Source organism: Perca flavescens, chromosome 12 (assembly GCF_004354835.1).
Source record: "Perca flavescens isolate YP-PL-M2 chromosome 12, PFLA_1.0, whole genome shotgun sequence".
Lineage (NCBI taxonomy): Eukaryota > Metazoa > Chordata > Actinopteri > Perciformes > Percidae > Perca > Perca flavescens.
The window spans coordinates 3,807,882-3,833,532 of NC_041342.1; the positions used below are offsets into that span (position 1 = coordinate 3,807,882).

Consider the following 25,651-nt stretch of genomic DNA (forward strand, 5'->3'; position numbering starts at 1 on the left):
AAGACGCGGCGTCGCAACAAACCGCACCCGCAACTGCAAGCATGACACAAATACACACTGGCACTCTCAAATACACACTGGCACTCTCAAACACTCACATCAAACTCCCCTTGCAGTTGCAGACCAGTCACTCACAATCTTTCTAATGCTTCTTTCCCAGATTGTCTCTCCTGCTTTAATACGTCCAGATGCACAAAATGTCTCACAGGTGAAAGGAATCCTCGTCCACAGCGCTCTGAAGGTTGAGACCGAGGTAAAGCAGAGTGCCGTGTGTTTCCTGGTATGGCATTCCCTGCCGGCTCCCTCTGCCCTACTCGTCCGCACAGGTCTGTACAGTTGGTCTGTGCTTAGGCAGATGACACCGGGCTTCCCAACTATAGATCACAACAACAAGAACACGCCCACTGCCTACTGTAGCCACCTTCTACTAGAGCGTCATCACCCTCTCTCTCCTTCCTTTTCCTACACTCCTATTTCTCTTGCTGTGTGCAACTCATCTTCATTAGCACTCGTACCCTAGTCTCTTTCTCTGTCGTTTTTTTTTGTTTTTGTCTCATGTGTCTCGCCCGCCGTCCCTTTGCAGCTGCACTGTAACTGGAGCCTGAACGTGTTTTTCTGCTTTCAGCACCACGGAGAGCTCTCTCTGTCAGAGGGTGAAGAGGGGTGGGGGGTGATGGGGGGGGTAAGGGGTTGAGTGGGTGGGCACGCTCAGACAATTGCTATGATCTCACTGAGTGGGAGGAGTCACCGGGTTGGCAGGGTGTGACCTCATTAGACACAACCTCCTCTTCCCCTGGCAACCACTGCGCCCCACTCCCCCTCCCCTCTCTCTTAACAGCTCGTAAACAAGACCACAACACAAAAACACTTGCAGTGAACACACCGTGTTGCTCTCAAGTGCATTCATTACATGTACAGTAGCCAAAACAAAGCAGAACAAAACATAGAGGAGCAAACGCATGAAAGCAAAATACACAAAAAAGAGAAAACAACAATTTCCAATACACACACACACACACACACACACACACACACACACACACACACATTGACAGGCTGATGCAAGATTAAAATATGTTTGCATAGACAAACAAAGCACGCAATCCAGAAAAGGAGACTTGTTCCCAGTGGCCACAAAGATGAACAGGATGAAAGCAGGGAGAGAGTTGAGCCTGAGTTGCGTGTTTGTCAGGGGGCGACAGTGTACTTCTGCCTGACTGTCTGGGGGACGAGCATTCAGTCGTGCTGTCGGTTGTTTATGTGGTGGGAGCGCCTGGTATATGGTGCAGAAGCAGGGGTTGAGGAAGGGTGAGCAGTGTAGGTGGGTGGGGGGGTCTGGGTTTGCTCGGGTGGATTAACACCGTCGACACAAAAGGATTAGGGAGCAGAGATCTGTTGTTTTCATCAACCCTTCCCTCCAATTCTCTTAACCCCCACCCTTCTCCCCCTCACTTTCACCCTCCCTCTATCCCTGGTTCTGTCTCGCACTTTGCAGGGTGGGGGCAGGTGCTGGAGTAGGAGGTTGGAGGCACCAAAAACAGTTTTAAAAAACATGTGGTGGTCAGTTTAGAGGAGAGAAGGGGATAATGGGGTTGTTAAAAATGAAAAAGCAAAAACGCACTGGGAGTTCAGCAGGGCTTGGGATGAACCACTGTGCTGGATTGCATTTGATTATCAAAAGAGGCAGTTGTTTTGGAGTGAGGATAGGAAAGGTAAAATAGGGTGAAATTACACACTATTGCTCTGCACCCAGTTTAAACACTCCTCTCATAACAACATGCCGCATGCCATAAATTGCTATGATCTCACCAAGATAAAATGCTCTGTCAAAAGGTAGTCACCCCCTTTTTCTGCCCATTGTGAGGGATGTGGTCGACTGGTCACGCACAAAGCAAGTCACTCTATCCAGATCAACTCAGCACACGCACCCATGCACATGCATATAAACACAAGAGCCCCGGTCTGACCTCAGTGCATGGTCCATGTGTACAATCTCAATCTCAAAAGGAAGTATTTAGAACCCATGAGAGTTCAACGAACTCAGAAAGTGAGGCAATCTCAGGGGTGAATGGGTTAAACAAATTTTTCCACCTATCTGCACAACAATAATTAGTTTTGTGAACAGTGGAGGATGCTCCCTCAGGGAAAGAATAGAGGGTGAAATAAGATACAATGCCTGTAACTTCTCAGTTCACACAAGCTTACAGACAAATAAAGACTTGCATACAAAGAGAAAGGCATCCACACTGAATACATTATTAAAAGCGTGTTTTACTGTATTCAAATTAGCTAGAGTTTAAAAATGAAATCATTGTTTTTGTATTTCATATGTTTATTCAAGTTGATTGAACAGATTGTGGGATGATACTAAGTAAGACATTTGGTGTGTATTATCCGGGCTGTAATCATGGGCTGCAATAGACCAATTGGTACTTGTGAATATATGTATATAGAACTAGAACCAAGCCTTTCTCACATTCTAGTGACAATCCAAAGCTCATAGCATCAGGGAAATATATCTGGTGCCGACACATTACATTTTTGCTCCAATTTGGCTGTCTCAAGCATATACGATTGGTTTCTTAGCTAATTTGAATGGCAGCTGATCAAAATGCACCTGATACATTTTTATGGTTAGCTATGGTTAACATGCACTAAGCCAATCAGTCTTAAAAATATAAGTTATTGGCTAAGTAACAGGACCTTGCTGGTTCATGTATGTAGTGGGTCATTGTGACATTAATGACTGTTTACAAATACAAAGCAATGTGACCTGGAGCAGATGCCCGGTACTTGGTTCAATCATGCATGTAATGATGTTGTATTGATCCAATGCTGTAACAGGCTAATGAAGAGTCTATGAAAACCATTATACCAATCAATTAAATGCCACTGAGGAAATAGAGTCATTATAAATAGGGCACAGACTCCGCTTCACAAGGCTTTTTTAAGTGTGATTTCTTGCTGTCGGGGGATTGGCACCTACACATGGTGCTACTGTAAATGGTATCTGCTTCTAAGGAGAGTGTGGGGTGGCATTCAGATTCTTGAAAGCGTCTGTGAGGCTTAGTGGCATTCTCTGTTTTCTGTCCTCCCTGGGAGCGCCATGCAGGTGTGGATGAAGAAGGCACTGGCAGGACAGAAAGTGAGACAGTAGCACTAAAGATGTCAGACTCTCATTAAAGATGCAGCACGGCTTACTTTCACTCCTCACATCTCCATCTGAGAGAAATGGAGCAAAAGGTTCTTGCTCTGACCAGCACTCTGCAGACATTTGACCACTCCATGTTTCATGCATGCACGTGCTGTAAATGTCTGCACTACTACTCATACTACTGCATACCCTATTTAGGATTTTCTGAATGCAAGGTGCTCCATTACTTTTTAATTTTTACCAAAATCTTATCCACAAGTTCCTTAGAATTTGGCTGCACAGCATGTGGTAATGTTCTACTTAATCAAGCTTCTCCAATCATTTAGCACCACTTCCTCCCTCCCGAGATGTCAAGCTGAGGCATGTCTCTAACTACCAGCCTCCACACTTCCTGCTGTTCCACCAAGACAGAGAGGTGAAAATGGGAGACTGAAGAGCATAATCTCTCAAACAGGCAGTTGAGGGCTCCAATCTTGGGGGTTTAACCCCATGTAAGCCCCTTAAATACCCAGTTTAGACGGCCAGAACTGATGGGCTAAAGCCCGCAGAGATGTCTACCAACTACTGGACTCAGACACAGCATGAGGACACAGAATAAAGGATCCCCTGCCAAGACTACTGCAGCCACTTCATCCTTCCTTAGTCCTAGTCAGAGGATTGGATGGGCTTAATTGGCATCAGTACTGCCACAGTTATGTTCATGATCATATGGTAAAAAGAAGGTCAGCATGAGGATGCAGAGAGGTTTCTGATTATGGACTAATATAGGTCTACTGACTGATTTGTCCTTCTGGGATAACAAATTGATGCTCAGTATATGTCATGTTTTATGTGACGACTGTGAGGATGCTAGGGGTAACTGATGATGTACTGCAACCACTAACTTGAGATAAAGGATATTATTTTAGATCAAATTAAGGTAAGGTTTATATTGGCTGTAGACAAAAATAATGACTTACTGTTAATGGTACTTCGTATAGAAAACTTGAATAAATGGGATCAAGGGTGGCTGAGTGAGGATTCTGAAAACAAGGGTTGCTGGCGCCATCTGCTGACCCAGTTTACCAACACTAGTGCATCTATTTCAGTCAGTGTCTGCTGCTGTAGTAAACAAAATAGTATGATGAGTATAATGTAGAAAGAAAGATCTCACTGTTGCTAATTAAATATGTATGTTTTTATTTTCCCTAAAATAGATCCAATATGTACTAGTTGCAAAATTAGAATCAGCAATCACAATCCTCTAATTCCAAACAGAAATGTTCAAGAGCAATTCCCCATAATAACCCAACACGTCTGTAACTGGGATAGGTCTTACTCAGAGAAATAAAGGAAAACTTTGCAAGGCACAGATTCTGGTAGACTTGTCCAAGTTTAAAACTAGTATTTTGAGTTCCATTTTTTTTTTAACTGGACACAAGTGTAACGTTACGCCAAGCGTTTTTTGTAGGAAACGTATGCCCGCTCAAGTCAACTCATTTCGGATGTTAAGGTAATTTGGCAACACTTTACAGTAGGCTAGCATAAACGAGTGGCAACAAACGGTGTAGCAGCTAGCTAACTAACTAACTAACATGACTAACTGCAACGTTAGCTATAGTGACTGACGTTAGTTACCGTGGCATGTAGGCTCACGTTGTGGGTTCTAGCAGTATATTCAGCACACTTCAGTTCAGACCTTTCTCAGGTAATCTTAATACACGGCACTGAGTGCCAGATACACTAAAGCTCGTTTTCTTTTAGGTTAATTTGAGGCATTAGCTAGCTCTTCTTACTTGGCTATGTTTACACTGGTCTGTGTAACCGTTGTACAACGTCAATACAATATATTAAATGAACAACCAAGGCATAATTGCTGTGCCAGCATAAGTATCTTGCACTTTATACCATAATATAAATTCTTAATTTCTTCCCCTTAGCTCCAATGGCATTAACGTTACTGTTACGGTAAACGTTGGACCACTCAATCTCGCATCGCATCAATCAAAATGAAAAGTCTACTTCAGATTAATTATCTTTTTTCACTACTCCCCATCACCCCGAGCAACAAATTATTTCGAACATTAAACACTCAAAGGCAACATTACAACAATTCATGGCTAGAATTAGAAGAACAATTATGTAAAACCAAGTACGTTTTTTAAGACATACAAGGAATTTGTTTTGGTGTTGTTGGTGCACATCAATCACATCATTATCTTGCAGACAGTCCCCTAAAGCCAGTCAATCAAGAAACTGGACTTTTACAAGACTATTCCAATCTCATCAACTCTGGCAGCCAGGTGGAAAACCGGGTGTATGTAGATACACCCGACTTTGGCATAATCTGGACTTCCTGCAGCAAAACAAAACTGTCGTTTTTCCATCCTGGCAAAAAAAAAGGGAATCTCTCAACTCCATCATTTATTTGAAAATAACCGACTCATATCCTTCAACATCTTCATCCAGAGGTATGGGGTTGGGAGAGACCAATTCCTTCACTATCAACAACTAAACCCCCCCCCACACACACACACACACACACACACACACACACACACACACACAGAGCTTGGAAATAAACAACAGTGCCTTTTAAAAATATTTTTTGTTACCATACTCTTTGGTACAAAACCTTTTTGAAGCCAAACAATGTATGTGCTTAATGACTGAGGTACCTTTTGACTTCTACTGATCAACTACACTCACAGAAAAATGTGTGTTTCTTTGATTTGGTGGTTATACATTTTTAACAAAGGGACAACTGAAATACTAATGGTGCAAAAATGCGTGGATGTGTACGAGCAAAATGCCCCAAACATCTGCATGATTATCTTCAAGCACCACAATAATAGCCTTTTTTCAATCTGTTTGGTAACAAAAAAATATTATTAAACAACTGGTCTCAGTCCAATACAACGACCTTCAAAGATTAATTAATGAGGCAATTGATATTATTGAGATGGAAAAAAATTATTTTCCCCTGCAAGATAAATTGCAAGATGTCCTAGAGAGATGGGGTCCTGTAGATTAACATATAATACTGTAATGCTGTGTATTTAATATTGTTGTTGTCACCTCCCCCTCCAAAAGAAAACACCAACATGGTTTGTAAATGCTGATGATTGAAAACAGCAATGTTATTGTTGGAGTTTGAGCATGTTGACCTCAGAATAATTGATAACTGTCATAGTTTCTGTGAAAATGTTTGATGACAAGGTTTTGCAGTATAGAAATTTAAAGGTCCCATGGCATGAAAATGTCACTTTATGAGGTTTTTTAACATTATTATGAGTTCCCCCAGCCTGCCTATGGTCCCCCAGTGGCTAGAAATGGTGATAGGTGTAAACCCAGCCCTGAGTATCCTGCTCTGCCTTTGAGAAAATGAAAGCTCAGATGGGTCGATCTGGAATCGTGCTCCTCCTTTGCCCGCCCAGAGAATTTGGCCAACCCATGAGAGAGAGACATCATGGCTTTCAGATGACCAAAGTGGCAGTTGGTCAAGGCCATAGATAAGAGTTCTAGAAGACAAGAGTTCTAGAAAGTCAATTCCGGTGACTCCATCAGAATCATTCTTCATTCTTAACACACTCTTCAGCCTCTACACATACTGTTCATTTGTGCCCGTTGAATAAACTGTGCATGAGTACTCTCTACTCTCCAGTCTATTGTTAGAAAAAAAAAAATATCATTGTCATTTTTGGCACTTCGGCCTGTTCTGCATGTACAGCAACAACACTCACAGTCAATGGAGGTCATTGAAGGAAGCAGAGGCATCTACAGACCCATCACTGTGTTGTTCTACACGCCCATATACTGTATGAGCACACTTTGCAGCTCTGCTGGCATATGAAGTCTTACAAGACCAATATTGCATTGGTGATTGAACTTTTGAGGCTTCAGAGGGGAAAAGAGGATTTCCCCCTCTAAGGTGACTGTTGAAGATATGACAGACCTGCTGGTAGAGCAAAGCAAAGACACAATGAGAGTGCAGCTATGGGAGTTTGAATTGGAGCACGCTGGTGATGAAGACGCCAAGCCTCTTCTCATGCTGGTGTGGGAGGTGAACAACACCATGAAAATGAGAGACATTGAGTTTGAAGCCAGAAGGCCACTTGAGTCGCCAGAAGACATCCACTCCTTGTTTTCAACATCCAAAAGCTTGTTAATTTGGCTCAGGAGTACGGCAGGAGCCTGACACAGCAGCTGCAGTCGGCCCCCAGCTCCAAACTGCTCGGCCCAGAAGATGTGGTGATGGAGGTGGTTCCAAAGGTCCTGCAGGGCTTCTGGTTACCTCCTCCAAGCACCTTCCTCGACATGCCCTCCCAGCAGCTCAGTGAAATGGCTGTTGGTGTCACAAAGTTTGTTTTGGAACGGGTCTCCACTGCTTTGTCCATTGGGCACCATCATATTCATACAAAACATGTTGAGGTGTTGAGACTAATTTAGAACCCTTTTGCCTTCCAGGAATGAAAGGAAATCTGAGAGCATGGTGCAGGCAACTTCGGCACTTTTTAATGTGCTTTAGCTTTTGCTGAAGGCTTCCTTTAGATAAGTGGAGGCTGAGTCTGAAACTAGTATACATTATCTGGGAAAGATTCAGCCGGATGTGGACCTGTTTGCTTCAGAATCATTTAATGAAATGCCCCTTGGAGGTCTACCACCAGCTCATGAGCTGTTGAGTCAAGATGCTCTGGCACACCTGGCCAAAATGGCCTTCGACTCAGTGACGCTACATGAAACAAGCAGAATGAGCCAGTTCTGCTGGTGCCTCCAAAGTTGCCAGGGAGGATATGGTACCAACACAGACATCTTGACAGAATGCTTTGGTCCCTCTGCAGGGGCTAGATCTTAACACACATGGCTTCCCCTTAGGGCTGGGCGATATGGACCAAAAGTCATATCCCGATATATTTTGGCTGAATATCGATATACGATATATATCCCGATATTTTTTTCCGCAAAGTGAGAGCAAATGTTCAGTCAAAGCCAAAATCAAATATGACATGTCACAAGTAGTTTCATAGAAACAGTTGCAAAATCAAATAAATAATAAACCGGTTTCTTCACCTGGTTCATGATTAAATGCTCAGCTGTTCAAATAACAATAAAATGTAAACCTAAATACTGTATAACAGGAGTACCTTTTTTGAAATCAAAGCTCCATATTTGTGATTCGTTCCAAAGGTCAATTAAGCTTTTGATATTAATATAATCTACTTTGTTCAAAATGTAATGCCTCATGCCTGTAAGCCTAGGTTTATAGTCCCATTCTTCCATTTGATACTGCTTCCACTTAAGTAAACTAAAAGATGAACTATCGACTACAAAACAAAGAAACTAATTAATGTGTTAATACAAAGAATATTTATTATGATCGGTTCACAGATCTGAGTCCAAACGGAAACTTCACCCTTCTGAACTAAGAGTTTCTGCTTCAAGGTGAAGTTTAAAACAGACTGAAATGTCCAAGCTCATTCCTCCACTATTTATTTCTGTATGTATTTATGCGTTACATGTCATTTTAACGAGCACTGAGCTCCAGATCCTGCAGCCGCAGACGGTCTCTGCTGCCCCGCTGTGGCTTCTCTCCGTCCGCCTGCCGCCGGCAAACTTAGTGGAACTTTCCGCCGATATCGACATACAGGTCGTCCTGGACTACGTGTAAGATCCTACCGATCACCACTCTGTCTTTGGCTGGTCCGATCTGGATCAGCGGGGACCGGCGCAGCAGCGAGGCAAAGCTGTGTTTTTCCCGGGGGAAGAGACGCTGCGGCCGGCCACGGAGCTCTCCGCCTCCCGCTGCCGCCGGAGCTCAGGTTGCTGGTCGAAGGCGGCATACATAATCATAAAACACATTGTCACCTGTTAAATGTTATTCATTGCTGTTTGTTCTTTTCATTTCCTCTATCGAACATAATTTAATAATAACATCTTTAGCGTTGATCTGAATGCTTCGGACCCCTGTTCCAAGATGGCGGCGGTTTTGACGTATGTTTAGAACCTCAAGGCGACATCTGTGTATATATCTATGGGAGCAAGGATCACATTTGAACTATATCGATATATGCGATATGGTCTAATTCCATATCTCATTTAAAAATATATCGATATATTTTTTATATCGATATATCGCCCAGCCCTATACTGTAGCATCTGTTTGTGTGTTATAGAGGCTATGTGATATGTGGTTCTTTGTCCAAGCAGTTCCCAGTAGTTCAGTAGGAATGGACAGCTCTACTGTAGCAGGCCTGCAAACCAACCACAACAGGCAATAAACGTGCCCCCATCCCATTATATAATAACTCAAAACAACTTGATTACAACTTAATGCTTTATTTCTGTAGCACATTTGTAAAAAAAAATAAATAAATAAATAGGTTGCACAATTCTTTGTAGACTATGGACCTTTTTCACAGCCGACATTTTGACATCATGCCATAGCAGAAGAAGCACAGGTGAAATAAAAAACTTGACAGGCCCAGTGTGCAACGTGTTTAGTTGTTCATTATCAAAATCTGTGTTGCCCGTTCACAAACTTGTCCTTTTTCATGAATATTTACTACCACCATCAATTCCAAGTATTCCTTTTGGCTTGAAATTTTACATTTGCATTTGCATGAACTGGGGGTGGATGCTCCATATTCATGCGCCATCTTGAAATACGTTAGATGGTAAGGGACATACAAGACATAGGCCTACTGCTCCGTCTTTCACATTTTCGCTGTCACATGATAAACTCACAGTTGCTGCTAATGCTGCTAGTTTTGAAGAAGGAAACATGGAGGACCACATGTATTCAAAATCCAAATTTCAGAAACAGGAGTCTTCTTGATTGCGATATATGATCTCAACACTAGATGGGAGAAATTCCTACACATTGGACCTTTTTAATAATCGCTCAGTTCTCTGTTCTGTCCCAGTAAGCTTTTCCAATGAGCCAGCATGCACAGTACCAGGACCTCCTCTAAGTGGAAATCAGCCATCATTAATGTTAATAAATCCACTGTGCTTCTTCTATGTCAAAATGTCTGCTGTGAAAAAGGTCTGTCATGTAACATTTGACAGCTGACCACTGATGTAGTACCGTGTCTGTCCAACAGAGGGTAGTATTTAACATAGAATGTGTAGAAGGAACTGTACACTGTAAAGTGACATTTGGAAATGTGGAGACACACTTTCTAAATAAAAGCAAAACACTTAAACTGTCAATTTGTTTAAAAAATAATAATAATTGCGGTGTAGGCCAATTACATTTTTATAATGATGTATCTGGTTAACATAGTTGATAATATGTCTGCTATCATCTCATAATCTGCAGGTGTGAATTCTCACAAGGGCCATGCCCTTCCTCTGGGTTTGTTGCCTACATTTTAAATCTTAAGTTAATCAAAAATATTGATCACCACATCTGAAGAACACATCATTATAATGGTTGATCTTTTCTTTTGATTAGTATAACTCTCCAAGACTTCTTGTGTGATACACCATAAACAGACGGTGTATATATAACACTTGCCATCAAAGGCTGCAAAGCTTACAAGGAGTGTACCGGACGGGTAATACTGTGGCAATCAAATCACTCTGGAAAAGAATTACTTTTTTTTACTAAACATTTTCAGCCAGTAGATGGCATTAATGTGAATCAAATACCAAGTATTGCACTACAGCTTCAGCAACATTGAGCACAGAATTGTTGCAACTCAACATCACCATACTCTGAAAACTAAACAAAATCTGTCCTGTTTTACCCCATACACATATTCAATGTTCTGTCTTAAAGAGAACAAAATAGATTGACCTACAATTTTATATTTACTCATTATTGTAATTAATAAAAAAAGAGGGACAACCACATAGCAACTTAGTGCCCTCTCACCATGTTTATTATGGTTTGTATTTCCCAACAAAAAAAAAAAAAAAAACATTTAGGGGAAAGGTGAGGTTTTGATATGATGTATTTAATATTCAATTATAACAGTCGCTACATAGGGACACAAAAAATCGCAGCAAAACGTTACATTATGATGCAAATGCTGTGGGTAAAATATTTATTTTATTAAACACAAGATAGACTTTTGGCTTAGACTTTATAAATATTTGTCATTTTTTTTTTCTTTTAATAATACCACGGGCAATTGTTTAGTTTTAAGGATTTAAAATGTTATTAGACTGTACTTACACTGCAAGTCCCTATAGGGATATTGCAGTGAGGGTTTTTACTTGGGACACTTAGCTGAAGTAAACAGAAAGGGAGGGGAGTGTGCGCCAGGCTTAGGAAACAGACATGCAGACAGCCGACCACTGCAAAGTGTTGAGCGCGGGACAGACTGGCTTCAGCCCACACCACTCTGGCTCTGCCCAAGAGAAGACCCCCAAACCTCTGCTGTGTGAGGCGCTCCCACCTCATCCCAACCAATAATGTGAAAATCAGACGGACACGTTTGTCAGATGTTTAAACTCATTGTCGCTTCGTTGTAGCCCACCTGAGCGCCGTCTATTTTTTTTCAACACTGTCACACAGTTTTGCAGCCAGGCTACAGAGAGGCTATCCACACGGATACCTGGTGTGAGATGCGGCAATGTCCCGAGGAATATGCCCACGCGTAAACTCTTGCGGAGCCTTTTGGATTTTGTCAGCGGTCGTATTTGCGGCGAATGTGATCGACACGGACGCGTACAGCTGTCACGAAGTGAGGACCGCTTTCCAGCTGCGGCAGGTCGGGCCGCTGCACCGCGTACCGGAGACACCTGGCACAGGTGAGCCAGTGGGTTTGGCACCTCATAGTGTGGAGCACTTTGGCTAAAGCGCACTGCAAACATCATAGAGTCGGTCACACATTTAGCTTAAACTACTGGATTTCAGCAAATAGGCTTCCATGTGTAAATGTGTTACATAGTTATGACCACCTCCATTTAAAAAAAAGAAAAAGCCTTTCATTTATGCCCAGTGCTTCTAACTGTTCTGTGCTTCTGTCAAAAGCACACGTGGGTCCGGTACACACACTGAGCGAAGTCAGCCCTCTCAAGTGACAGCAGCAGGAGATATTTCTTTCTGCCTTCACTTTTGTCATATCCTTCTCCTCATATTAGTCAGGTTAGTTGAGGAGACCTTCTTAAAGGGTTTGACCATCAAATCTGCCTGATGTTGTGTATTGGGAATGCTATTGCTCATGCTGTGTTTGTATTCTAAAAAAGTATTTGGAATGATCTGAAATGATCTTAAAGTAACGGAAGTGTGTCTTAACATATTTGTTAGTCCATTTTCATTCAATTCAAGGCATCATATCGGTCCATCTTTGCACATTCTGAACACCTCAAAACATTCTGTATCTGTATATTGGTTTGATATTGGTAATATTACAAGTTGAAGTCACTATAGGCCCTATGTAATGTGTCTCCACAATCTGCAGCTTCCCTGGCAACCCAGCTGATTAGCATACAAGCAGGCTGTTTGGTTTAGATTAAACAATCATTTAAAAAGTTCCTTGTGCAGAGAGTTGCCCAGCACATTCACAAGCTGCTGAGACAGGGGGTTTGAGCTAGAACAATTATAGTGTGATGCGGAGGTCTCGTATGGTTTAATCTCTGTGGATACAGAGGCTACAGTATTGTGACCACAATAGAGGGACTGAATTGATGTGTCTTTAAATACTTGGGGTGGCATAGGCCCTTGACCTCTGGAGGTGCAGTTTACTAAAATATACTGTCCAGATACCCACAACTGGCCTATAGAGTATTTTGGCACCTCTGCTGACATGGTTCCCAATTTCTTTTTTTTTTTCTTTTGTCAGAGCGCTGTTTGAAAGCAGCTTCAAATGCCTTGAAGGTTTTGTGGTATGTGCTTTCCTCCTGCACACCGAGGAAAAGTTATTTCATGAGAATAAACATTGGGTCCAAATATGTTTTGGAGGCAACATGCATTTTGTGCGGGTTTGGGCTTTGGTTCAACTATGCTAGGTTAGCTTGAAAGTTATTCTGCAAGCATCACTTTAAACTAATTATGTCATGTTTCTTCTATGTGGGGCCATTTCAATAGTCCTATATTTGAACACAAGAAACTGTGTCTATTCAGTGTGAATTATTATCATTATGTTTTTACTCTAGTTTTTGAAGTCTTCTAATTTTTGCTATATATCTCTTTTCGTTAATGGTGAGTCTGTTAGTCCTGGGATGTCTAAGATTTAAGTGCATTTCCCTGGCAAATACTCAGAATACCAGTAGATGATGATGATGTACAGCTATCTATATATGACTACAGACCAGAATTCTTGCAGCAATGCTGGTTGGTGGCAGCTTAAGTAGCACCCAGTCTGAGTCTGCAAGCTGTAACAGGGAGAAGAGCAATAGATAGCTGAGTGGGACACATACCTAGAGGTGCATCCAAACCACTCGATATGTTTGTTTAGCCGGGTGTCACTACTAGCAACAGAGGATGTCAATTTCATTGCGAGCAGTAGTTTAGGGTTAGGTCCTAAAGACAACGGAAGGAACTCGGTCTTCTGAGGATATCAGTAGTCTTGAGCAAGGCTTGCGTGACAAGCTTTTACAGACTGCAGTGCATTGGCAGAAGCTACATAAGAGTATCTCAGCCTGCATAATAGCTGTTGATGGGCATTTTACCTGACAGTAAGCAAACAGCAGCATGCAAACGGTATGGTGTGAAGGGTATTCAATGCACTTTCCTTTTAATGACTTTGCTTTTCCCGTCTCTATATTTTATTTATGAGACACACACACACACACACTATCTATAGTTCTAACTTTTTTTTGGAAAATGGGGCTGATATAATCCAGATACAAACTGCGGCTCTTTGGACTGGACTATTAATTGATATAAATATTTGTGTTTGTTTATAAGGTGTGGTAAACTGCATTTCTGTGCATTTACACTCCACCACGTCTCCGCTGTCCCTTTCCCTTTGCAGCTAATCAAACATTGCTGTAGCTTTACCAGTACATGTTGGGCTTCTATGTTATTTTTCTTTTTATTTGTACTTGTCCTAGAGAGGTTGTTTTGGGTCAGGTGAAATCTTGTCTTCAAAGCGCTGACCAGTGGATGGGGGTGTTGGAGTGGGAGATTTGGTGTATATGTGTGTGTGTACACAATTATGCTACTCTGCTTCAAGTCTCAGATCAAATGCCAATAAAAGCAACTGTTGAAATTTGAAGTGGCAAAACTTCAGCACTTTTCACAGTCCAATGTTTCTTTTAGGATACAGTGCTGCAATTCATTCATGTGTGGTGAACTGATTTCTCACTAAGCGCCAGGAGTGTGGCAGCAAGGAAGTTTAGAGGCGGCCAATTGGATATGATCCTTTTATAAAATGAATTGCACTTTTTTACAGTACAGATCCTTTATGCAATAAGTCTTTCTTTTTAATTATTGTATCCAACAAAAACATGAAGTGCAGTATGTAGTGATAGTGCCTTATGATAATCAAGAGCAATGTAATATCATGTTGGCAAGCGGTGGTGGAAGAAGTACTTGGGTTCTTTACTTAAGCAAGTAGGCAAATACTGGAATGTAGCAATAGCTGAATGTAAGCATAGTTCACACTACAAGTCAAATTCCTGCCTGAATTGATTCCTACTATTCCTGTTATTTATTCTAACCTTTAGGGGCACTCATAATTTATAGTTAAAAAAAAGTTAATTGCATTTGTGTGCCGAAGCTGTGTTATTGAGTGACCAGTAATTACTGTATGTCCTTTAATTGAATTATTTCAGACCAAACTATTTGCTTTCCAGGCAATAAATGTTTGTTTCCTGGGCCACATTTTATAAAGAGCGATTTTATCTCCATGCCAGATTCAGCATCAAGGGAACTTAGATCAGTGACATGAAGTTGCTTATCCTGTGATTATTTTGAAGAGTTATGACCACTTTGGTGCTGTGATACACAGCCAAATGCTCCATATTGAGATTACCACAGGGTGCTGATATAGCCCTTTGGAGATAGATCTTTTGGAAAGCAGACAGCTAGCAGTGCCGTTCACAGACACACTAATTCTACAGATATGATCAACCTATTTTCCAGCTCAGTTAAAACTATGTGATTGAGCAGGGCTTATCTGATTGTGTACATACCACACACAGCACACGAATTACTATACTGCCATTCTCTGATTTACGGAGACATTAACAGCTATTTTAGAGTAAAAAAAGTAAGTGTCTTACCAAATCAAATGTGTTTATAGCAAGGGAATGGGAACACAATGCGTAATCACATGTCACCACATCCTTAACCAGTTACAGCGTCAAAAGCCTTGGCAAGCTCTCAAAGCTCAACTTGCACTTTGATTGGCTGTGGTTATTTTTGATTCTCTTTTTATCTTGGCCTTTCTCACTGACAGAGCATACACATGGTGCACACCTACTGTACTCCATACACACTTAAAATCCTTAAGGCATCTGGGTTTTCTTTTGCTGGCCGTCTCTCAACTACCTACTTCAATGTTATATAGAATACACATAAGAACATTGTATTTTGTAAAACTAAAGCCATTAGAAAACATTAGTGGTTAAAAAGACCCATCTCTGACAGTGTCTTTGAGTAAAAAGAGATTATTGAACTGACAAGCACCTCAGATGCTCTTTCTCCAGCCCACCCCAAACACTCCAGCCTAACCAGTGTTGCCCCCAGTCTGAAGCTGATTACTCTGTCTGAGTCGGTCTCTACACAAGATCTCTTATTGGATTTCAGCCAAAGTCTATCTTGTGTTTCAGTTGATTCTGTGCATCCTTACCTTAGCTTGCTACTGTGGTAGAGACTGATGCAATTTTATTGAGTAGGCCTATATCATCTACCACTCCAATAATATAACCATTTAGAAAAGATTGTCCTTCCTGCGCTCTGTATAAATAGTGCATGAGAGTAGAGCTGGTGTTCAACAAATTATTTTAAATTTTGACATAATTACTCTGCCAGTTTGATGCTGCTTCGTCAGTTCTGCATCTATCTGCCCACCAGCCTTCCACTTCTCTCTTTGAGCTCTGTCTGACCAACCTCTGCCCTGTGGCGTGGCTTTGGACCGTGTACCAATCACCGTAGGCAGTTCCCGCTCGGGGTCCGGGAAATCTAAACATTCCAGTTGAGTTTCAGCGTTTTTGAAAAATGCAGGTACGCTGCAGAGACCCTTTTGAGATGTGTTTTCATTCAACACGCTCCATCCAAAACAGCAAATCTGTATTGAGTAAATATCCTGTCTGTTCAGATCTGGGTACATCAAAGGGAACTGGCTTCCTAAGGCAGCTTCATAACTTCATTAATTGCCAACTTTCTAACAAAGTTATTCTTGTTCTCTGAAAAATATCAAAACAGCAGCATCAGGAAACCTCAACCCTCCCGGTCATCAATGCATTCCAAATCATAACAACATTTCCATACCATATTGAGTGAGCTGCATATAAATCATTTCCTGAGTGCAGGACTTTATGAACGTGTGTTTGAAAAGGATGGTTATCATTTAACCATCTTCTTAGCAATATTACTGTATTCGGCTTTGCTACTGTAGTGTCTTCATACATGTATTGAGATTGGCATATGAATTAGCAGGGCAAGTATACAGCGGTAGAGTTTCTCCACTCAGGAGTTCTGACTTGTGCAATGAAGAGCACTGAGGTGTTGCTGAAGGGATTGTGACTAACAAGTCAAGACCCCTGAGCCATGGCTTTAATATGGCAAATTACTCCAGAGGTATTTGTCACATGAGGACGATTAAGGGAATTAGGATTCAGAGTTGACATCCAGTCTGGAGAGCAGAGTATGTTAAAGTTTAGCCAGGCAGAATGAGTAGTGTGCACATTGGGCACTAATTACAAAGGACCTGTTGAGCTATTGGAGTCTATATTAAGCCTAGAGTTTTTATTTGGAATCTGATGAATTTTCTGAAATTTGTAAAATAAAATCACAGTAGCAAATGCTGCTACAGAAGGGTCATATTCTGCATTCCTATGTTATATCTCTGTCAGTGCAATGTAGCTGTTCTCACCAGTTTTCAACATATAAAAAACATTTATTTAACCAGTGCATCTATAGTGTGGGCACAGGTTGTGTGACCTCCTCAGAGCTCAGTTAGCTGTCTTCCAGTGCGTAATCTCACAAAAATAGTTATTGCTTAAGTATTTACAGCAATGACGTACCTTAATCATCACAGGCACAGTCGGCTGCCCTTAGAAGGGCGTAATAGTTTAAAAGAGATCACCGGTGAGGAATCACGCTGTGGTGTTTGGAGTTAAATGCACCACTATCTGGAAGGTCCAACAACTTATTTTATAGTTTATTTCATGGCGAAAACTACAGCATGGAGACAAACTCCACAACAAGGTTATTGAAAAGTACTAGTTATGTGATGCATACAAGAACATTTACAAGGTACAGGGAGGTCAACCTAGAAAATAAATACATTTAAAACTATGCCACAGAAGTGTTCTGTGTGAGTAGGGCATTAAGTGAGTGATTGAGGCCACCAAGACACCTTTTTTTGGTAGCTACAGGCTTCCGTGGCTGAGATTGGAGGGACGGTGCACAAAATAAAGTTAAGGCATAGTGGCAAAGTGAAAGTAAAGTTGACATTATTGTCATTTATTTTCCCAGAAAGACAACCGGTCCAAACATAAAGCCAAATCTATGCAGGAATGTCTCAAAAGCAACAATGCTGATCGCAGCCTTAGTCAAGTCCATTCCAATTACTCCAATCAAACATTTGAAGCTGGACTTGAAAATTGTTGTTGAGTCATTGTCCCTAAGCAGTCTGACTGAGTTTAAGTTGTTTTACAAAGAATTATGGGGAAAAATTGTCCAGATGTTCAAAACTGTTACTGTTGCCAAATGTGCATACTAAATTATGACTAGAAGACTCAATGCAAATACTTTTTTGTAGGTTGACATCAAACTCCATTCAAAACCCTTATTACACCAAATGCCTTTTTTCAATGCTAAAACCCAGAAAAGTTTAAGGAGAAGTCAATGCCTTTTACAGGTTTATATGGTCAGTTTTCTGTATACTGAAAATGTAAATCGAGTATGGTTTAAAAAATAAATGTGTTACTCAAAAACAAGGCAATCAGATATTAATAGATATGTCTTAGATTATATTAGATTTATTTATTATTAATAGATTGTAGTCTTCAGTGACTCTTAGAGTCCTTGGAAGACTGCTACACTGAGTCCTCAATACATATTTTAGCTTAGCCTTGAGGTAGAAACCACTAAAATGCTGTTGCGGATATACTGTATGTAAAATATTTTCAAGGATTAAAAAGAGCGGGCTCAGCAATATGTTTGCTGTTGGACATACACATAGTGACATGGCTTGTAATGATTCCAGAAAGTGGCGTGGTATTTTCGTGACACAGTCAGCCTGTCCTGACTGCTGTGGTGGCTTTAAAAGCCAAAGTCCTTCTGAGTATCACTTACTCCATGCATCTACTCGCAAAGGACGGTGAGGCCAGGCTGGATTCCACTGTGAGTCCCTGGATATTAGTTTCATATCAGAGATAACGCACAAACACAAAGGAGAGGAAGAGCCAGCCAGTGAGGAGAACAGGGTCAGGGACAGAAGGGGAGAGAGGACACACACCAAATATGGTGAAATGACAACCTTAAAACAGAATTAAAGGTCCAGTGTGTAACGTGTTTAGTTGTTCATTATCAATGTGTTGCCTGTTCACAAACTTGTCCTTTTTCATGAATATTTACCTCCACCATCAATTCATCAAAGTATTCCTTTTGGCTTGAAATTTTACATTTGCATTCACATGAACTGGGGTAGACGCTCATGTGACACCTTAAAATACGTCAGCCGGTAAGGGACATACAGGACATACTGCTCCGCCTTTTGCGTTTTCGCTGTCACATGATAAACTCACAGGTGCTGCTGATGCTGCTAATGGGTATCGTAGCTTCCCGGCCCCGGCAAGTTTGAAGAAGGAAACATGGAGGACCACACCAGTGTTGGGAAGGATACTTTCAAAACGTATTTCATTACAGAATACAGAATACATGCCCACAAATGTAATTTGTAATGTATTCCGTTACGTTACTCAATCTGAGTAACGTATTCTGAATACTTGGATTACTTCAGGATTACTTCCACATTGAATTGCGTTTTATAAGTGTAGGAATGTGGCTATCACATCCAGCTTACTAAACAGGTCTATAATGGTGTGTTCTTTTTATTCCAACCAGCTGAATGTGTACCTGAACAAGCAGATAGATTATTGTATTGGTAGTCCCAAACTGCATACTATAAAAATCTAACCGCGGTCTAAGCTACCACAAGCTACCACAAGCTAATTTTAGCTAACGTTAGTTAGCATGTCAAACGGGGCTGTCAGTCTTTAAACGGCTCTGGAGCTAGTAAATCAGCACCTAGGAGAATGTAAAGTCGCACGTCAATGTTAAAATAGCAAGGTGACCAGTAAAACTACAGCAGATGACTACCCTTGGCTAATTAAAAAAATAACTTACTTTAAGATGCTTCTTGAGGTTGGAAGTGGAGTAATTTGGAGCTGAAAGGAGGTCGGTTGCTGCCAAGCAGAGGCTGCACGGCACAGTTAGCTATTTCATTCTCCCTGTTCGTTCTTTAATGTGAAATGCTGTTTGAATTTCCAAGATAGAAACTTATTGCTGCCCTGGCTCTGTCGTGCCGGTTCCGACTCCATTGTGACTGATCACGCAAATAGCAATTTTTTTCTGTTTCATATCGGGGCTTCTGGAAAATGCATTAAATTGACTTAATTTGTTCAGAGTGAATAAACTCGTGAAACAGAGAAGTATCGTCATGTAATCCATTGATTTTAACAATGTAACTGTATTCTAAATACCAACTATTTAAATTGTAACTGTAACGGAATACAGTTCCTCATAATTTGTATTCTGAATACGTAACGCCGTTACATGTATTCCGTTACTCCCCAACACTGGACCACACATATTCAAAATCCAAATCTCAGGAACAGGAGTCTTCTTCTTCGCTCCTGTTGTGCCCCTTCATCCTCCCCCCCACTCTATCTCCGTCCACCCGCTCCACCAGGAGCGCATCGCGCATTACTCCCGGATCAGATTCCGCCGGAGGGTCCAATCCCACCGTAGTCCAACACCACGTCTCCTTAAGTCCTCTAATATTTCGTCATTTATGTTATCAACACATCCATGATTCATGGAAATGTTGTGCAAATCACAACAAGCCACAAAAAATGCTGGGACTTTTTGAGGACTGTACTGTAAAGTTCCTCCTGATCTATCCAAACACCTGAAGCCATTTTCAGTAATATTTTTTTTTGTAATTTTCTTTGTAATTATGTATGGTTTGCAAAAATGGGAACTGCTGCGTCCGTTTAGATGAGAGAAGTGTATGCGCGTTGTGCACACGCTACATTATGGCCAAGCATACGCCCCTAAAATAGCATCTGAATAACGCGCCACTGACTTTAGACTAGCGCCACTGACTTTAGACCAGGTTTTTCCTGGTCAGTGGCGGAATTGTTTTCTGAAACTGCAAAATAGCATCAGATAACATTTGCGCCGGAACACGCCTCCTCTTTTCGCTGAACCGCCCCCGGGAGCGCAAATACACAGAGATCCATTTTATAAGGTTGGTGTCACTAAATCAGACGGTGTGATGACATTTAACCCCAGGAGGAGGTAGACCGCCAACAGTATTCACTTTATGTCTCCGTAACTTAGACCAAACATATAATTAGAACTGACACACTAGAGCCAGACCGATATATCGCCGGGCCAATATTATCGGCCGATATTAGGCATTTTCCAAACTATCGGTATCGGCATTTATTATGGCCGATAATAATTATAAATTTAAAAAATAAAATAAAAACGGACGAAACACCCTTCAACCATGTTATGAGTGTTGCCGTTGCATAGTTTGTCCACCAGAGGGCACTCTACAACGTCCCTGTTGGCAACACTCGTGTTTAGTTTCATATCTTAAGTTTGTATTTTTATACATTTTATTTATCAGAACTTTAATATATTTTGATGTTCCTCGTTGTGACAATAAAACAAATAAGTTTATTTTTAAACTGCATTATCATATTATTTTAGTGAGGACTCATAAATAACAACAAATAACTAATGTTAGGGAAATCTGTTTATGTTTTGTTACGCGTTTCTGGATTTAAATATATATATATATCGGCCGATATATCGGAATATCTGATTTTTAAATCACAAAATATTTGTATCAATATCGGCCTTAAAAATCCTTTATGGGTCGGGCTCTATGACATACCCATCATCTTTTTGAATTACTCCTACATTGACCTTCACCAGGTATTGGGAAATGTCATTAATAGATTCATGTAAACATTCATTTTAATGTGTGTTTAGACCTGTAAATATTCATGGTTTGTATGTTGAAACTGATATTGTGTTTCTCATTTATATTGCACCCATCGATCAAATTTTGAAAAGAGCACTCTTAAGCCAGGTAGGAGGTACATTGACAAGTAGCAGATGTATGCCCAAAACAAAATATATATGCAAACTTTATACATTGATGGTCAAGATAAACAAGAAAAAAGAGTGGTCTCCCTCAACACACAAGAAACACAGGACAGGACTTTGCAAGAACAGTGTCAACAGTGAGACGGTGTCAACATAAAAAGGGTGGAGATGGAGATAATGAGCTGTAAGGGGCAGGACAGCCAGTTATGACTTCACTCGTCTGGCTCTGGGATGGGAACAAATGGAGCCCCACTGGGTAATTAAGAGACACCCAGGCCTCACTAGGATATGCCAGGCAAATGGGAGAGAGGGAGCAGAAAGGGAAAGAGGGATTGAGAATGCAACCCTATTGTGTTTCATGGAGGGATTTGGACAGTGAGGCACTGGTCTTGCGGTCTGTCCTAAGGCCATGCTTTAGGCTCTGGTTACAACACCTGCCTCCAGCCACCCCGTCCAGCCCTTCCCCCTGTAAAATGAGTTATCATATTAGACTTCTGCATTATGGAAATGTCCCTGTGCAAGGGAATGTGTGGGAAAGGACCATTTTAATAGCCCACAGTGTGTATATGTGTAGCGATGGTGAGAAGAAGGTGACACTGGCAGGACATGGTGGACTCTGGTTCCGCTGATGTAATTGTGTCTGATTGAGCTATTCATTGGATCATAGCATTTGCAATTCTAGAGGTGGTTTCACACAGTTTCCTGTGTTTGTGAGAGACAGTATGTTTAGCATGTTCACATTGCAAAATGCAAGTGAATGCATGTGTTTTCATGGGACATACAGTATACATGCATGTACAAATGTATGTATTGATGACATTAGTGCAATTGTATGAGCCAAAGATATTTATATATTTAGCAGAGACAGTATTTTTAGCAGGAAACATAGATGAATTCTTGGTCTACTTTCTCACCCTCCCATGGTGCCTCCTCTGTCTCCCAATGGAGTTATGGCCCGTCTATCTATGTGCATACTCAGTACACTATAGATATACTCATACATTTTTGCAATGCACAGTGTAGAATCCTATATCTATCTTGCGGTATAAAAGACATCTTTTTTCAACCAAAGTGAGATACCACAATTTTTTTGCACTTCCATTTCCTGGGATATGCTTTATGTGTTTCTACTGAGTTGTAAATAAAGACAAAAAAAAGCATGTTGATAAAGGAAATTAATGTCCATTTCTGCTTGACTTTTCTAGATGTGGATCTGTTGGTTTGTAAGCACCCGGGTCCGTCCTGCTGCACCCGGAAGATGGAGGAGAGCTACCAGTTGGCTGTAAAAAGAGAAACACTTCACAACATTCAGTCCTACAGCTATGAGCTCGAGCACCTCATCTCCGGCCACTCGGATGCCTTCCAGGGTAAGTGTTGGGACAAAGGGGCCAAGCTTTTTGGCCGGTTGGATGGGATTGGCCTGAGAAACTGAGTTGTTGTTGATGGATGGAAAACAAATATGTTGCAATTGAGTGGTTGGTGAGTTATCAGTTAGCTTTCTGGTACATACTGTACCGACCACTACATGGGACCGCTACTCCAAAATTCATTTTAAAACTTTACCAAGCTTCATGCTGACCTGAAACTGAACTTATGACCCTTATTTGAAACCAATTTTAGCAATAAAAACAAAATAACTTTGTGTTTGCTTTCTTGCTTCCAAAGAATATTTGTTTGTCCAGTATTTGGTGAAAAAGGTCTTTACTTAGTTCCCCAGGGTCACAGTAGCTGGCGTGCAGGCAAGTGTGCAACTCAGAAAATGGGCATGGTTCCCCTCTTCCCCCTCCCCCTCTTCCCTCTCTGTGGGTTTGGCAGCAGCAGAACTGGGGAGAGGGATCACTGAGGGTAAATGGGAAAAAGAGGGTATAGAGGCCTTTTTCTCATACTTTAGTGTTTGGTGGAAGATGGTCTGCTTTGTCATTATCTGATGCTGCTCTCAGGACAGCAAAACAATTACTGGAACCCTTGAACAAATTACGGTAGTTATGGAGAGTGAAACTATTTGTGCACAGTAATTATTTTTGTTTGTTTGTTCGGTGTATTTTTGGGTGTATTATTTGGTTGTGATGCCTGTTTGGTAGCCTGGTCAGTTCAGATGTCTTGAGTCCAAGATAAACGAGGCCCTGCTGTAGATACAAAGTTTTTTTCAGTTATGTTTTGCCTGCCAAAGGGTTTTGAAATACGCTCTACTGATTCAAGCCGTGCTCTAGTTGCCCAAGCTTGTCCTTCCTTTTCCTCTAGTGGTTGCAGTGTCATTTAAATTTAAATGTTTCCGAAATAGACCAAGTTTTTCCTCCCCAAAACCTCAAAACACAATCCCACCGGATGGTAGACATGTTTGGATGTTTTTAGTGTTAGGTATTTTGGTACCATGCAATTAGTTTCTTAAGACAATGGACGCCATGTTGGCCAAGTCACGTTTTATGATGGATGTGGATGTTGGTGTCCAACTCGTATTATATTTGAACAAATGGTGCAATAGAGAATTAAACGGAGAGTTATGAAGAATGTATTATTTTCAAACAGTGTTGTCCTGGAATTGATTACTGTCCTGTTTAACTTGTGTCATCTGGCCAGGATATATATTACTGTCACATGTTTAACATACTAAAACACCACCAAGATCTGAAATTTCAAATCCCTTCACGCATATTACTATGTAGGTGTTCACTGAGTGCTGGAGATAAGGCCCTCAGTTGTTTTACAAGCAGGTTATATGAATAGAAGCAACCATGTTTGAATAGTTTTCCTGGTATTTGTCCTTTTCATCATCATTAAGATCTTTCCCTTCTTACCTCATGTCTGAGCGAGCCTGCGGAGAATGAAGATCAGGTGTTCCACATACCCAGAAAAGGCCAAGATGGAAAATAACAATGGAATAACAATAGAAACTGGAGTATGGTAGTGCCGAAAATGATGATGTCACTATCCCTTAATTTACAAGACCTTCTAAGGACAGTCTCAGTGCTGTCTGAGTGCCTCAAGTGGAATGTGAAGTAGCAAGTGGTTCATATACCGCATGAAGTAATGAGAATATGATTTTGGCTGATACCCTTGGTGCTGTTATTCACACGCCGGATGGTGGAAAATTGTTAGTGGGTAGCTTTCTGCTCCTACCCCTTTTTGTCTGTTCTGTATCTGTCCAATTGCATTGCATGCAGTTTACCACTGAGCCAGTTGTCTGCAGGCTCTGCTCATCTGCTGTTAATCTGCTTATTTGATAATTCTTTCATGATGTGGCTACTATTTTCTTTTCAGCTTTTCATCTGTCTGTCATTCAAGTCTTACCGTAAATCTTGTAACGACAAGTCCTATGTGTGTGTGTTTTGTATATCCACTGTAGCTTTTATTGTTTCAACTCAAAATCACTCCTGCTGATAGCGAAAGTTTAGCCAAAAAGACAAGCCCAATAGAAAGAAGATGGTTTGTGTGTGTAAGGAGTGTGTCTGCGAGTAGTGTGTGTGTGTGTGTGTGTGTGTGTGTGTGTGTGTGTGTGTCAGTGTTTTCATTGGCCTGCCTTTGTTTTGACAGCCCTAAAGGCCCTACTGTGCTTTGTCATGTGTGGGAGTTGTCATGTCATGAGTCTGACCCCATAAACACAGACCACATTTATAAATGCTCAGTTTTTTTGTTGTGCAAATGTTTCTTAATCTGTAATAATATAAAGGAACAGATTACATTTTATGCTGCCAGATATTACCCTGTGACTGCCACGCCCTAAATCATGCAAGCATGTTGCATCTTTTTCTTTAACAACTATGTCCTCCGTAGTATATCCTCTTATCCATCTTCCCTCCTACTATTGAACTTTCCCAATACACCGGGCCAGCCCCCCTAGGTTTCCTTTCTCATCCCCAACACACAAACAGACAGACTCCTAATCCATGCCATAGTTAAGTGTTGGGTGCCTGATGGTGGGTAGGTGTCAACCACAGAGCCCAGTCTAAGCTGGGCCAGCTTAGAGCTGCCATCAATGGCTTTGGCCTGTCAGCCTGTTCTAGCCAATCAGATCTGGGGTTATCTTACTGTTTGGACACCTCTCTGTG

The 25,651-nt window shown here is 41.2% G+C and overlaps 1 protein-coding gene across 3 annotated transcripts in view; it reads left to right on the forward strand.

Moving 5' to 3' along the window:
- Positions 1-4,473: 4,473 nt before the first annotated feature.
- Positions 4,474-25,651, forward strand: part of gpc5c (glypican 5c) — a 113,648-nt gene continuing 92,470 nt past the window's right edge. For 2 of the 3 annotated variants that reach the window (XM_028594152.1, XM_028594153.1), the window contains exons 1-2: positions 11,396-11,893; positions 22,811-22,972. In XM_028594152.1, coding sequence (XP_028449953.1) covers positions 11,716-11,893; positions 22,811-22,972 — 340 coding nt within the window. In that variant the 5' untranslated portion in view covers positions 11,396-11,715. Of the gene's footprint in view, positions 4,647-11,395; positions 11,894-22,810; positions 22,973-25,651 lie in introns of those variants that run through there. The other variant, XM_028594154.1, reaches the window with a different exon arrangement.